Here is a 15,527-nt window from a genome sequence, read left to right as displayed (position 1 = left end):
GACTTTCCTTTTTGATCAGGCTTATAGTTAGGGCTGGACTAAACCATCCCTTAGTTATGCTGCTATAGGCCTAGGCTGCTGGGGGACGATGCACCAAACACATGTCCTCCTTCTTTCTTCTCTCTCCACTCTCGCATCCTCCACTTTCTTTTCTCTGGCACAGAGCTCTTGCCCTCTAATTTCCTATATACTACTAGTCATACAATTCTGTGCTATTACTATGTAGAATGTTTACTGCTGTGTGTGTCCCACCCCCCTCCCCCCCCCCTTCCCCCCTCTTCCCCCCTCTTCTTGTGAGTATCTCTGGCCTGGAGTGGTGTGTTTCCTGTAGAGCTCTATACTACATCTGTTGTCGTGGTCTCATCAGCCTGCCCAGTCTTCATGGAATCCTGCAGTTATCCACTCCTACCTGAAAGAACAATTCTCCAACCTGCCTATGATTCCTCTTACATTTTCAAACTGTCATGTAACATCATCAGTTTGTATCATAAGATTCCACATGTACACTTTAGTCAGATATGTGTATCTATGACAGATGTATGTTTATCTTGCTGTTCTCTTCTCTTCTCTCTTTGCTGTTCTCTTCTCTCTTTCTTCTGTCTGTACCCGGCTGGCCTTAGGCAGATGGGTCCCTCCATATGAGCTGGGTTCTGCTCGAGGTTTCTTCCTGTTAAAAGGGAGTTTTTCCTTGCCACCGTTGCCTTCAGGCTTGCTCTGGGGGTTTCAGGCCGGGTTTTTGTAAAGCGTCTTGAGACGATTTGTATTGTTATTGACGCTATATAAATAAAATTGAATTGAATTGAATTGAACAGGTCAGCTGCTCCATGCTAACAGGCTAGCTGCTCCATGCTAACAGGTCAGCTGCTCCTCCATGCTAACAGGCTAGCTGCTCCATGCTAACAGGTCAGCTGCTCCTCCATGCTAACAGATTAGCTGCTCCATGCTAACACATTAGCACAAAACATAATTAAGTGTCAGTCAGGTCAGCTGCTAACCTGTCAGATGATTTCATCTGGAGTCTCTCTGTTGGGAACTGATTCTGCTCCAGCTAAGATCTGATGGACCAATCAGATCATTAGGGGGCGGGGCTTAATGTGGTTATAAATATCTGCCGTCTGAGAAAAGAGATGTTTAGAGTCGACTGTCATGGAGAAACGACAGAGTTAAAAGTGAAGAAGGAAGGATGTAAGGAACTTTTCTTCTTCCTTTCCCCCTTTCGTTCCTATCTGTCTCTCTTCCTCTCATCCCCCTTCCCTCCTTTCTTTCTTTCTTTCTTTCTTTCTTTCTTTCTCCATTCCTCTTGGTAATCATTCTTCCTTTCTTCCCCTTTCTTTTGTTTTATATTCCTTTCTTTCTTTCTTTCTTTCTTTCTTTCCTTTTATCTTTTAATATTTCTCTATTCCTTCCTGTTTCTTCCTCCTCTCTTTCCCGTCATCTCTCTTTATGTTGTTTTTTTTGTATTTTTCTCAGTGACTCACCGACTAATGGAGGACAAAGGGGGGGAGGGAGGGAGGTATGGGGGAGGGAGCTGGTGATCTTTGGACCCGCTCCCTCGTTCTCTCCCTCCCTCGTTTCTTTGGAAATGTGTAACTTTGGTGAAAGCGTGTTAATCATTAAACGCTGAATTAAAACACAGACGAGTTTCTTCTCTGTTGAATTAAATCAAACTAAACTCAAGTAAAAACCGTCGTCCAGCCTTCAAAGCCACCGCGGCGGGGAGGCAATCACTTCCTGTTATTAAGTCTGACTGAGGGTCGGAGGTGAAGGGTGAGAGGTGGAAGACAGACACAGTGTTGACAGGGGGGGAGGACGGGGGAGGGAGGCTCGGTGTGTTCTGTGTGAGAGACAGTGATAGGAGGAATTACAGAGGAATGACTGGAATTTCCTGAGTGGCAGTGAAGGAGGCTCGCTGCTTCAGGACGTGCTTTCAGATCTGGACGGACGTCAGGTCCTGTCCCCCGGTCCCCCTGTCCCCCTGTCCCCCGGTCCCTCCTGAGAGAGACTGACGTCTTCTGACAGGACGTCCGGACCAGGACACATCAAACTGACCTGTGACAAAGTCCGACCGTCTTTTAAAACCTGAATGAAAAACTGTTATTTGACTTTTTAGTTTTAAATTCAAACTAAAATAAAATTAAATCGATGAAACGTTTTTATCTCGTCGTCTAAAAGGAAAAAGAGAAAGTTAATATTACACTAAATGTTGTCTCTACTACAGTGAAGGTTAAATCTAGACGTATTCTCCTTGAATGAACCAGGAAGTAGCTTCTTCTTCTTCTTCTTCTTCATCTAATAACCACTGTTTCTCCTTTACTTCTCTTCCTGGTTTCATAGATCAAAGAACCAAAGGTAAATTTACTTGATTCACATTTAAAAGTGAAAATTAAATCAGCTCTTATTATTTATTGTTTTAGTTCAGACGCTAGAACCAAATTTGAAACATCTGAAGAACCAGGACCAGGAACTCCAGACCCAGCTGGTCCAGAGCTGACCAGTTGTTGTTCTATTCGTTTTATTCTTAAGTTTTTAAATCGTCAGATTACTTTCACGCTGATGTGGGGACGTGTTGGACGTCCTCTCAGGTTTTTTTTTTTTTATAATTCACTTTTTATTGCTTTTCTTTTTAACAGAACACAAGCAAACACTCGACCAATGCCAGGAGACAAAGAACAGAAACATGATTCCAGGCATACATTAGACAAGTCAAAGACCACACCAACAACAACCACAATAATAATAATAATAATAATAATAATAATAATAATAATGGAAAAAAAAAAAAAAAAAAAAAAAAAAAAAAAAAAAAAAAAAAAAAAAAAAAAGGAGATATTACTCACAGAGACATCACAGAGACATCATATATGGATCCCATATTTTCCTGCATTCTTCCTCCCTATTATTTAGCCTAGAAATTAAAGCTTCATAGCTGGCTATTTTGGTCATTTCTCCCACCCACTCATTAAATGGGACCTCATTTTTTGACTTCCAGTGCCTTAGAACAATCCTAGATCCCGTAGTAAGGGCCAATCTACACCAGAGAATTTGTTGAGATGATAACTCCACTCCCTCTGGTATTATGCCCAAAATGCATAAGGCAGGACTCGGTATTATCTCCATCCTTAATGCTTCACTGATGCATGAAGTTATTTTTCCCCAGAAATTTTGTGTCAATTCACATTCATACAACATATGTAACAGTGTTCCCCTACTTCTCTCACATCTCCAACAAATCTCTGATTCACAGAGCTTTAGTCTTGCCATCTTGCAAGGAGTCCAATAAACCCTATGTATAATTTTATATCTAATTAAGCGTGTCTGCATCTCTCTAGATATCTTATACCAGGACCCGGTTATTTCCTTCCACTTCTCCATCGCAATCTCACCCTGTAGATCTGCCTCCCATGCTCTCTTAAGGCCTTCCAGTTTTGGTGGGTGAGACTGTCTTATAAGACTATAATATCTCGAGGCCCCGCTTCTAACCCCCTGATCTCCCTGCATTAGTTTTTGTAGTTCTGTTAGGGGTAGTAGAGGGAGTTTTTGTTGTGCTGCCGTTATACAGCTTCTTAACTGCAAGTATTTCCAAAAATCTCTTTTAGGGATTTTGTATTTATTAGCCAGATGAGTGAAGCTCATTAAGTTATTGCCTTCAAAAACATCTCCAATATAAATGATCCCTGCTTCAACCCACGACTTCCAATACAGGGTTTTTTTGCCCACTTTCAGTAGGTTATTATGCCATAAAGATGATCTTCTAGTAAAAGAGGGGTTTAAGCCTGTGAGACGATGTGATGCTTGCCAGGTTTCTCTTGCAAATGATAACAATGGATTCTTTGAAGGAACTTCTCCTCCACTTTGTGAAATAAAAGCCTGTATAGGTATTGGTTCACTAAGTTCCCTTTCAATCCCGACCCAACTTGGAGCTTGGTCCTCTGTGGTATGTATTTTAGCCAGCTGCTTAAGAGAAAAGGCATAGTGATACCAGTCCATTCTTGGCAGGTTAAGACCTCCATCTTCCTTTGCAGCATACATTTTAATTCTATTCAGACGAGGTCTTTTACCTCCCCACAAAAAGGCAGCGACCGCTGTATTAAATCTTTTAAGTAGTAAGGGAGGGAGGTTCACAGGTAGTAGATATAAGATATAATTGAGTTGTGGAACTATCATCATTTTAAGAATGTTTATTTTTCCCAGCAATGATAACCCTAACTTATTCCAGTTTTGAAGAGTACCCTCAGTTTTCAGAAGTATGGGTAGGATGTTTTCTGTCATTATATCTTTTAAACCTGGTGTAAGCTTAATACCCAAATACACTAGTCCCGAAGGAAGCCATTTAAACTGCCAGTTTTGCTTTATGCTCGATGGGCAAGAACCAGACAGCGGCATTGCTTCTGATTTTCCCCAATTTATTTTGTAACCTGAGATATGGGAGAAAGCATCAATCACAGATAGGATTTGGGGGACAGCTATCACCGGATTTGAGGTCAATAACAGAATGTCATCTGCATACAAAAATAATTTATGTTCCATCTTTCCAGCTTGGATTCCTTTAATATTTGTGTTCTTTCTGATGGCAGCGTCCTCTCAGGTTTTAAACATAAACCAGCGCTGGTGTTTCTCTGAGGGAGGATCATGTTCTGAGGAACCACAGCTCCTCCTCCTCCTCCTCCTCCTTCATTGTTCTCCACCAGGCCGGAGCTCTGGGACGGTCCCGTTACATGTTGGTGTGACCTGCCAAGAGTAACACAATCAGCCACAGCACACACACTGTTTACACACTGTGATACACACTATGATACACACTGATGCACACACTGAAACTCTACTAAACACTGACACACACTGAAGTACACACATAGTTTACACACTATGATACACCCTAATACACACAGATACTCTAATAAACACTCTCATACACACCCATACACACCCCTACACACACATACACACACCTACACACACATACACACACATACACACACCTACACACTGTGATTCCCAGCCTGTAGCTCGTTCTCAACACTGAGGAAACTAGAGAGTGTGTCTGATTATTAGTGAATGAATGTTAATCAGATGATTCTACAGCTGGAGGTGAACTGAGACATGAGTCAGTAATATCAAAATAAAACAGAAAGGGAGGGAGGGTGGAGATCAGCTGATGAAAGGCGCCCCCACCCTCATACTTCATGTATGGAGTCAAAGTCATGTGACTCTTTTAAATCTGTTTCAACGAGTTTGAGACCAGTTCAACAACAAACAGTGAATGTAAAGATGGACGACACGTCAACGGGTGGAGGGAGCTCTTCTTTTTCTTTCTTTCATTCTCTCTGAGAATTCAGAAGTTTGATGTGAGGATAAAGCTAAGCTCATAGTTGTCATGCTAAGCTAAGCTAACATTTGAGAGCATTTGTTGACTTGAACCAAAACATTTCTTAATTTTAAACCATAGACTATCAAGTAGAGCTCCCCCTGGTGTCTGGCTGCAGTGTAGGTCATAAGCTCCACCCCTTCCTCGTTAGTGGGCGGGACTTGGGCCAAACTAAAACACTAAAATACACGTCAAATAAATTGTTTCTGTCATTTTAGGCAGTTAATATGCTGTAGCTGAATGGTCAAGAGTCAGTTTTTTTGAATACGTTTCATTTTATTTCTTTGACGCTATAGAAACAGGATGTGACATAATGGCGACTATCAGTTGCCACGCCAACCGCTCCATAAAGTGGTCCACTCCACTCTTGGACCGTACTGATCAGACTCCAAACTCACGAGATGGCGCCGCCCGTATAATATAGTGTTAGCTTGGCCAATGAGAGGAAGTGGAGACGCGTATGTGTACATACTTATATACAGACTATGGATTTAAATATAAAATGATGACGACCAGGGACACATTATCAAAACATTTTTTCATCTGAGTACAAGTTTGTTGAATGCCACGTTTCTGGGTGGCTATAAAATTTCGTGATGAGACGTTTCAAAAGAAGGACTGTATATAAATATGGAGCGTATTTATGGCTAACAAGAGCTAGCTCTGAGCCTCGCTAAGTGGTTCGCGTTAGAACTGATTAAAACTCAGTCAGATCCAGTTCTTACACTTGTCTTCATGTATTTGTCTGAAAACCAATAAACCGAGGTAAAACGTCAACAAGTAAACCATAGAGTTTGCTACCTTCATGTTGTTTATTGGTCTTTTTGTCCCAGTTTGCCAACACCGGTCTTCTAGAGTCCTACAGTTTCTAATTATTTAATGATGTTTCATTCTGAAATAATGTCCAACAATAATAAAAACTGCACTCGTACGACAGCGTCAACGTTTCCCGGAGGTTTCTCTTCTGGAGACGTGAGCTTCCCACAGACCTGGCTCCCACACAAACATCCAGCTCTCGGATGTAGAAGCATGTGGAAGCGTTTAGAGCTGGCAGCCCCAAATCACCGTGTCCTCCGTCACCCCCAGACACCACCCTCACTCAGAGAGGTCAGAGGTCGAGTACGAGCGGCGAACACCAACACCGAGTCCGGCCCTCGACTGCAAAGCTTCTTATTCTGGAAGCTTGGACAGTAAACGTTCAGCATAGAAATCATTTGCTTTGTGGTCTCTTTGTGTCTCTTTGCATCTCATTGTGGGATGTTTGTGTCTCTGTGGTTGGTTTGTCTCTCTTTGTGGTTTTATGTCTCTGTTTGTTGATTTTGTGTCTCTTCATGATTCTCTTTATGCCTCTCAGTGGACGTTTTATGTCAGTTTTGTCTCATTTTTTGTCTTATTGCGTCCTTATTTGGTTGTTTTGTGTCTCTATGTTCATGTCCCTCCTCTTTGTGGATGTTTTATGTCAATTTGTGTCTCCCTGGTAGTTTTGTGTGTCTTTAGGTCTAGGATTTGTATGTGTTTGCCTTTGGATTTTGGGTTGTTTTTGTGTTTGTGTTAGTTCTTTGTGTCTCTGTGGTTGGTTTGTGTCTTTTTTTTTGTTGTCAATTCGTGTCTCATTTTGTGTCTCTTTGTGTCCCTATTTGGTTGTTTTGTGTCTCTGTGTTCACGTAGTGTCTCTTTGTGGTTGTTTTACATCAGTTTGTGTCTCTTTTTGTGTCTCTTTGCATCTCATTGTGGGATGTTTGTGTTTGTTCTTTGTGTCTCCGTGGTTGGTTTGTCTCTCTTTGTGATTTTATGTCAGTTTTACGTCTTTTTTTGTCTCTTTGTGGTAGTTTTGTCTCTTGTTGTGTCTCATTGCATCCCTGTATTGCTGTTTTGTGTCTCTGTGGTAGTTTTGTCTCATTTTGTGTCTCTTTGTGTCCCTATTTGGTTGTTTTGTGTCTCTGTGTTCATGTCGCTCCTCTTTGTGGTTGTTTTATGTTAATTTGTGTCTCTTTTGTGTCTCTTTGCGTCCCTTTGTGACAGTTTTTTGTCTCTGTGGTAGTTTTGTCTCATTTTGTGTCTCATTGCGTCCCTATATGGTTGCTTTGTGTCTCTGTCTTCATGTTGCCTCTCTTTGTGGGTGTTTTATGTCAATTTGTGTCTCTTGTTGTGTCTCTTTGCGTCTCTCTAGGTCATATTTTGGTAGATTTGTGTGTCTTTGCTGGTCTGTGCCTCACCTATTGTCTTTTTGTGTCTCCTTGTGGTGGCTTAGATCGGTAACTGAATCAGTTAGTCATTAAAAGACATATTTCCAGTCAGTTTTCCTGTACCTGTGATGAATAGTTAAACAGTTTGGACTTTTCAGCCTTTCCTCTAAATGTCTAACTGATGATGCCCTGCTAGAGAAAAACCTGCCAAATAGATTCTGAATATAATAACCACTTGTAGCTTACATTCCTCGCCTGTGTCGGTCACTTTAAATAACACACAGCTGTATCTAGAAACACTTTGCTCCTGTTTAGGACCAGACAACGACACAACAGGCCAATCAAGGTGATAAAGAACTTTTAGTAGAACCTGCTGGAATGAAAAGCGGTTGGCTTCAGTCCGTCTCTTTAACCTCAACACCATCCAACCACATGTCAAAACAACCGGCTAATCACAGAACAGAGTTGAGTCAGGTACTTGGTAAACACCGTTCTGATTAACTAACGGCGTCACGTGTTCATGACCCCTGGTGTCTCCGCCTCCATCATCTGTTTCTGAGCTGTTTCTCTTTGTTTCTGTCTGGTAACAGAATCCGTCTCGCTCTTTTCATCGCTGACATTATAGGAACCCGATCTGACGTCCTGCATTCCTGCCAAAAGAAAGGGAGGAGGAGGTGGAGGAGGAAGAAGGAGGAAAAACAAACAGTCTGGAAGCGTTTCAGACAAACAAAATGAGGACGATGAGGATTTGGACAGAATCAGATGTAATTTTGTTTTATTTGTTGAAGCTGCTGCACCTGTTGCAAAATGAACCCTTTTTGTCACATCAGTTTAAGACTATTTTAATTAGTGATAGAAGAGGCAGCAGAAGCCACAGTGAGCTGTTAGATGAAGAGCTGAACATCTCAAACTTCTCAGTAACCAGCTCCTTTCACCGACTCAAAAAAGAGAAGAGTCAGAGATGTTGGTGGGTTTCCTCACATCAACTGCTTGCTTCAGGTCCTTCCACAACATTTCTATTGGATTAAGGTCAGGACTTTGACTTGGCCGTTCCTAAACATCCATCTTGTTCTTCTTTAACCGTTCTTTTGTAGAACCACTTGTGTTCTTGGTTCTCGTTGTCTTGCTGCATGACCCAGTTTCTCTTCACATTCAGCTCATGGACAGATGTCCTGACATTTTCTTTTAGAGTTCACTGGTAGAATTCACAATTCATTGGTCCATCAATGAGGACAAGCCGTCCTGGTCCAGATGCAGCAGAACAGGCCCAAACCAGGACATTAGCACCCCCATGTTTGATGGAGGGATGAGGTTCTGATGCTGGAATGATGCAGTGTTGTTTCATCTCATTTAAACCAAACTATTCTACTTTGGTCTCATCTGTCCACTAAACATTGTCCCAATAGTCTTCTGTCTTGTCCACATGATGTTTAGAAATGTTCTTCTTGGAGAGCAGTGTCTTTGTCCATCACACCATGGTTGTTCAGTGGATTCATCAACATTAACATCAGCCAATGAGAGAGAGGCCTTTAGCTGCTTAGATGTTCCCCTGGGTTCCTTTGGGACCTCTCAGACTATTATGTGTCCTGCCTGAACAAAGTTGTACCACATTACTGTAATAACAGCTAATATTTGTACTACACTTATAACAGTAATAGGTAACTTCTCCTGATTGAGGTGAACAACACAAATCCAAACGCAGATCTCTCCTCATTGAGAGATCAAAGATCTGAAACAGCACTCAAAGTGTTCTCTTGTTTGTCGACTTCATTGTGAACACTGTGATTGTGAAACGTGTCCTGAGTAAACAGAGACAGTCTGTCCACACGCTGGTGAAGTTTGATCAGTCAACAGATACAGAAATATCAACACAGCCTTCCAGTAAATACCACCCAGTACTGTGGGTTGCAGTCAGCTGTAGTTTAAACGTGGTACTAAGTCATAAATGGTGGTGGAGGCCGTTCACACCTGGTTACTTACATGTGTTTTCAGTGATCCAATCACAAGTGACCAGCTGAAAATACTTTGTTCACAAATATCATTTTAAATCTGTCCCAAGATCCAATCTCAGTTTCTCAGACCTCACATCTACCTGGTCTTAATCTAAATGTGTCTCTATGCGTCCCCAGCCAGCACTTGAGATCTGATCTCAGTTTGTGTGTCTGTAAATCAGCAGCGCCATCATGTGGTCAGTAGAATATTGTAGCAGCTGCTGTCTCTAATGGATCTCTACCTACCGCTGGATCAGAACCATCAACAGCTGCTGGTTGACTTGGAGACATGATCCAGATGTTGGAACCAGATGGAAAGACTCTCACACGTTAAGATCTGATTTATTTATGAGTTGATTCTAGTTCAGATTAGTTTCTAGTTTAGTTTGGTTCTCAGCTCCAAGGCCAGAATCTTTTAAAAGGCTCTCATTACTAATGAACAGACATCACTGATTCATGTGATCATTTCTACTAGTGGTTGAATGAATGAGTTAAACTCCTCTTCCTCAGACCAGCCCTGTTGAGTAGGTGGTCTTTAATGTGACCCAGGACTCATTGTGTGTTCACACTACCAAAGGAAGGAGGTCAAAGGGCCAAAGATTTAAACACTGCTCAGAACTGTTTCAAGGAGACGTCTGAGAGTTTGTGCCTATAATTTTCTCTCAACAACATTACATAAGTCACAGCTGAACTCCAGTGAACTCCCAATGTGCATTTCAGCCAGAGACCACAGACATTAGTCAATCTACTTGTGTTTTTTTAGCCCCCTGCGACCCTGTGTCCTCATATGGGGACATTTAGTTGTAGGTTTGTGGCAACTTATTCTGCATCCTGCTTCATGTAGACCTGTTGTCCTTACAAGAAGACGCTTTAGTCTGCCTTCTAGTGGTAACAAAGGGTCAGTACAGTAGTCAGTGTAAAAACATGACAATGGGCCTATCACAGGACAAAAGTGGACAAGATACAAAACCTCATCAGATTTTACAGTTTAAACTTGTTTATTTCATTCATTCATTCATTCATTCATTCATCTTCTGTAACCGCTTGTCATGTGAAGGGTCGTGGGGGGGCTGGAGCCTACACCAGATGTCATCGGGCTAGAGGCGGGGTCACTTTATGCTTCTTAACCTTTCTAGTTTGATATAACAAACAAATTTAACAAATTCTAGATAGATAGACAACTTTATCCATCAATAGCAACAAGCTACAACATCGCTAATTAGCAAGTACTCATTTGAGGACACTGGGATTTCATTGTTTGTGAAAATTGAAAATTAACAGTTTTGCAAAGTTTTATATTTGAACAATGGAAAAAATTGTTGTGGTTGTTTACAATTCTGCTTTTGCACAGCCATGTTCAGGTATTAAAATAAACAGTTTTATATTCTGTCACCCATTAGTGACTTTATTGTAATATACACTGAAATAATCCCAGTGTCCACATATATGGACATCATTCTTTGCAAAAACTACTAACATTTTATACTCCTTGGGTCCTACTAAAATGCATTCAAGGACGTTAGAGTTCTGGTACTAAGTCATACCTGGCCAGAAGAAGAAGCTGCCCAGTGAATTTATTCAGCTCTCAACTTGCCTGCATGTGCAGAGAGGAGGCTAGAAGCCACAAAACGCCGCTTTCAAGTTTGGCTGCAACCTTTAGAAAGTACCTATCCTCTAACGGGGACTTTTAGCTGTTTAAATATTTTTACTTTTACTTCCTTTCTTTGCTGATTACAATAAATGAGTGCCATCCCCTGCTGCATTACCTGCATAGAGCCTTCTAACAAGCTGCTGAGAGCGTGAAGCACCTCTGTCGTGGCTTCTCTGTGGTTTTAAAAACGAATTCTGAGCGCTGAGAAAAATCCCGCCTGAGTTTTATTTCTTAAGAGCTGCAGCTACATGAAATATTCTCAGTAACCACACGTCCTGGCATTTTCTCATCAGTGAGCTTTGAGCTGAGGATGTTTGCACCGAGGTGGGCTTCACGCTGGATTTCCCCTCGTCTCGTTTAGCTGAAGACAAAAAAAAAAAAAAAACAGAACCCGAAGGAGGAAATCGGCTTCAGCAGCAGACTTGAGATTATCTGCATTTAGTCAGCCGTTTTCCTGTCTGTGCTGACAGGAAAATACCCAACTGTAAAAGCTGCTGTGCAAACATTTCTCTGGAATCTACGGCAGTAATCTGAGAAAATAATCTGGCAGACAGGACGTGGTGTGGACGATTTACTGTAAAACGTGCCCATGAAAATAAAAGCCACACTGCTCCAGTAGCATCATTAAAAGTATATACAGCTTTACTGTAGTATCAAAGATACCTGGATGCATTCATCAGATTTTTAGATTCCTTCTAATCTAATGACTTTTCCTGCAGCCTCAGCTCAGTTCAATGTTTGGTGCTAATGTTAGCATGCTAACACATAGAGATAAACATGCCAGGTAGTAAACAAGCATTTATGCCCAAAATTAGGTCAAATCCTGCAGTTCCTCCACCGTCCACTAGAGGCTCCACCAGTGAGTCAGTCTCCATAGACCTCCATGTTAAATAGACATGTTTACATCCTGATACTAAAACTAATTTCTCCGTTTATGATGAAAGTTTCTAGAACTCACCTGTTTAAAATGGATCAAGGATTAAAGTTCTGCAGAATCCAGGGGGCGTGGCCTCTTTGATTGACAGGTGGGTGTCCTCACACATTGCTAGCTGTCTTTAGCCTCAGCCCCACTCATGCTCCACCTCTTTGTTGAATTAGGTGGAGATTAGCCAAGTTGGCGGCGGCTGAAGATGCAACACTGAGCTTCACAAATGCTCTTCAGGATTGAGGAGGTGTTTGTCCAGTCAACATGCTAAACACTAGCATGCTAGCATACTGATGTCATATATATAAATAAATGTCTCCTGATGTAAAACAAAAATAAAAATTGTAATTCCATGAAATCATGAATGAAACCACTCTCTACATCTTCATCATGTCAACTCCCAGTGATTTAATATTTCAGCTGCAGGACGCCTGCTGTCTGGGAGCGGTTGCAGTTGGAGATCTACTGCAGCCTTGTGGTTGTAGTTTATGGACGTGTTGTTTTCTGAGAGCCAAGTTGTTTGTGGTCATTGTTGGATGTTGGTCCACAACCTCAGCGGGGTTCTGCTGCCTTCGCTGTTCCCAACAAAAACTCAGCGTCCGACTCACACCTCAAATTATCATCAGCTCGTTTCCATGGAAAGTCTTTGTTCCTGTCATATGTCCTGTATAAATGTAATTATGTCTCATATAACTCCTTGTGAGAGACCGAGCTGGCCCAAAGCATGAGGATACTCAGGTGGTTTAAAGAAAAAAGGGATTTTATTTACCCAAAATACAAAAAGAAGTCATTTACAAACAATGAATTAAGGTTCAGGGCTCATAAAAGAGGTCAAATTAACAGAACGACTCAGGATGTAACTGAAAAACTAAACAGAACAGACTGAAACAAACAACCAGACTTAACAAAATTACTGACACATTACATGTTGTTGTGTGACTGTGGGTGCAGCCGTCACAATTAGACATATGTTTATTTTCTACATTTCTTCATTAAAATGAATAAAAACATCAACAGATTTTCACATGAATCCCGAAAGTAGATAAAGAAACAGAAATATTATAGTACTGTATTTATTTATTTAAGATAATGAATCATGTGTTCATATAATTTCCTCCATGTCTCCAGTATCTGCTGTGACCTCCTTGTAACTAAATGTTTCTGGTAACTGCTGATCAGTGGTCTACAGCAGCTTGGAGGAATTTTAGCCCATCCCTCAGAACAGAACCACTTCAGTTCTGAGATGTTGGTGGGTTTCCTCACATCAACTGCTTGCTTCAGGTCCTTTTATAAAGAAAGTTATCATCTCTAGCTTCAACATGTCTCAAACTCTAAACACAATCATCTACTTCCACCACCAGATATTAAATGTGTTTTCATTGGTTGCAGTGACGTACTGACCCAACACCATGACGACAAAACTACAATTTATATGATCACTGACACTGATTAGTTGTTACAGCCCAATACACATTTATAATCATAATGTTTATCTCTAACTGATCTGATTCGCTGGTAATATCTTCACTTTATCCCCAGTGTCAATGTATGGAAACATCCTCTCAGTGAAAGTGTGTGTGAAGGTGTGTATGTGTTTGTTAGTATCAAGATCAGAGAACGATAGATTTCCTCTGTTCCAGTCCAGATTCACTCTGATCCTCTGGAACTTCTTCTTTACTGAGAGATAAATGGAAGGAGCTGGTGAATATGTCGAGTATTTGCCTTTATAGAACATTATTGTCCACAATCCAGATCGTATGCTTCCCTTCCTCTGGACAGACTCTGCTAACACACCCAATAACCACCATGTGTTATCTCCAACCTCAACATCCCAGCTGTGAGTCCCTGAGTTAAAGCCCTCAGAGCCCAGGACATAATAATGAGAATCAAACCTCTCTGGATTATCAGGAAGATGTTGTTTATCTCCTCCTCTCACACTGGTCAGATCTTCAGACAGGATCAGTTTTGGATGAGCAGTGTTTGGATCCAGAATGACAGGAGTGTAGGAGACCATGTCCTTCATCTTGTTCCAGATGTTGAAGGTCAGGTTGCCCAGATGTTTGGCCTGGTCTATCAGAGCTCCTGAGGGCAGCTGTGGATCATCCAGCAGGGGGCAGCGCTGGACTCTTTCCACTGCAGCCTTGTAGTTGTTCAGGAATGAGACGTCTTCAGCTCTCAGCTCCTCCTCTGTGGCTCTGACTGTGTCTGAAAGAGCTGCTATCTCTCTGCTCAGAGTCTCCATCTTCTCCTTCATCACCTGACTCTTCTGCTCCTCTTCCTCCCTCAGTGCAGCCATCCTGGCCTCCTCTTCCTCTGCTAGAAACCGGTGAAGCTTCTTGAACTGCTCCTTAATCTGCCTCTCTGTGTGTCGGGCCTGGACCTTGATGTGTTTTTCTATTTCATCAAACTTCACTTTAACTTGTTCACAAACCTTTAACTTCTTCTTTAAGGGCTCCAGAGTTTCCTGAAGGTTCTTCTTGTGCTGTCGTGCAGCTTCATCAATGGGTCTGAATCTGTGGTTGGAGTGTTTTTCTGAATCTCTGCAGACGAGACACACTGGCTGCTGATGGTCCAGACAGAAGAGTTTGAGTTTCTCAGAGTGCAGACTGCAGAGAGACTCTGAAGATCTCTGATCTCTCTCCTGTAAGAAGGACTCACACAGGTTCCTCAACACCAAGTTTGAAGGTGGATCATCTCTAGAAGATCTTCTCTTACAAACTGGACACTGGTGTGTTGGTTTATCTCTCCACCAGTTCTTCAGACAGACTTTACAGAAGCTGTGGCTACATGACAGAACAACAGGATCTCTGAAGACGTCCTGACAGACCTGACAGCAGAGATCCTCCTCTAAACTGGAAGCCATTTAGTCTCTGAGTGAAGCTGAAACACAGCAGACACAAAGTACAGTCAGTCATGTATTATTATGTATTTTAGTTTCAATTCACAACTAATTCAAATCAGAAACATGCTGTTCTTTGAAGGTGTCAACATTCACGTTGCAACGTGTCGTATCCTTTGGTCCAGTTGTGTATTCTTCTTAGATTGTCTAAGGTGATTTAACAGCTGGCAGCAATCACATAATAACTGTAATAATACTGGTCAAAATACAGTTTTAAATCACATATGTAAACATTCAACTTCCTTCTTTTCACGACACACCAGACAGCACAGAAAGCAGGAAGAGACTTTCCTCCATGTCACCAGTTTCTTTACTTTCACTTTGAGTATTTGAGTATTTTTTAGTCAGACGTCAGTTTATTTGAAGTATTTCAGTAACTATGGTATTGTGGTACTCCCTCCAGTAACTGTCCTCCATCAGTTTAAGTCCCAGCTGTATAATAAAAATGAATCTTACCGTACGTTTGTCCTTGTGTCTCTGAACTGAACTGAACAGGAATTAACTGTTTCC

General features: G+C 41.6%; 1 protein-coding gene across 1 annotated transcript in view; it reads right to left on the bottom strand.

Moving 5' to 3' along the window:
• The window catches only part of LOC311486866 (zinc-binding protein A33-like), a gene marked incomplete at its 5' end in the record, with an annotated part of 55,061 nt that overhangs the window by 32,057 nt on the left and 7,477 nt on the right, over positions 1–15,527 (bottom strand). The window contains one exon of the mRNA XM_084542883.1: positions 13,647–14,981. Within this exon, the coding sequence (XP_084399009.1) occupies positions 13,647–14,981 (1,335 nt within the window). The remainder of the gene's footprint in view (positions 1–13,646; positions 14,982–15,527) is intronic.

Source organism: Chelon labrosus (genome assembly GCF_963514085.1).
Source record: "Chelon labrosus genome assembly, chromosome: 4".
NCBI lineage: Eukaryota > Metazoa > Chordata > Actinopteri > Mugiliformes > Mugilidae > Chelon > Chelon labrosus.
This window is presented reverse-complemented; position numbering and strand designations above follow the sequence as displayed.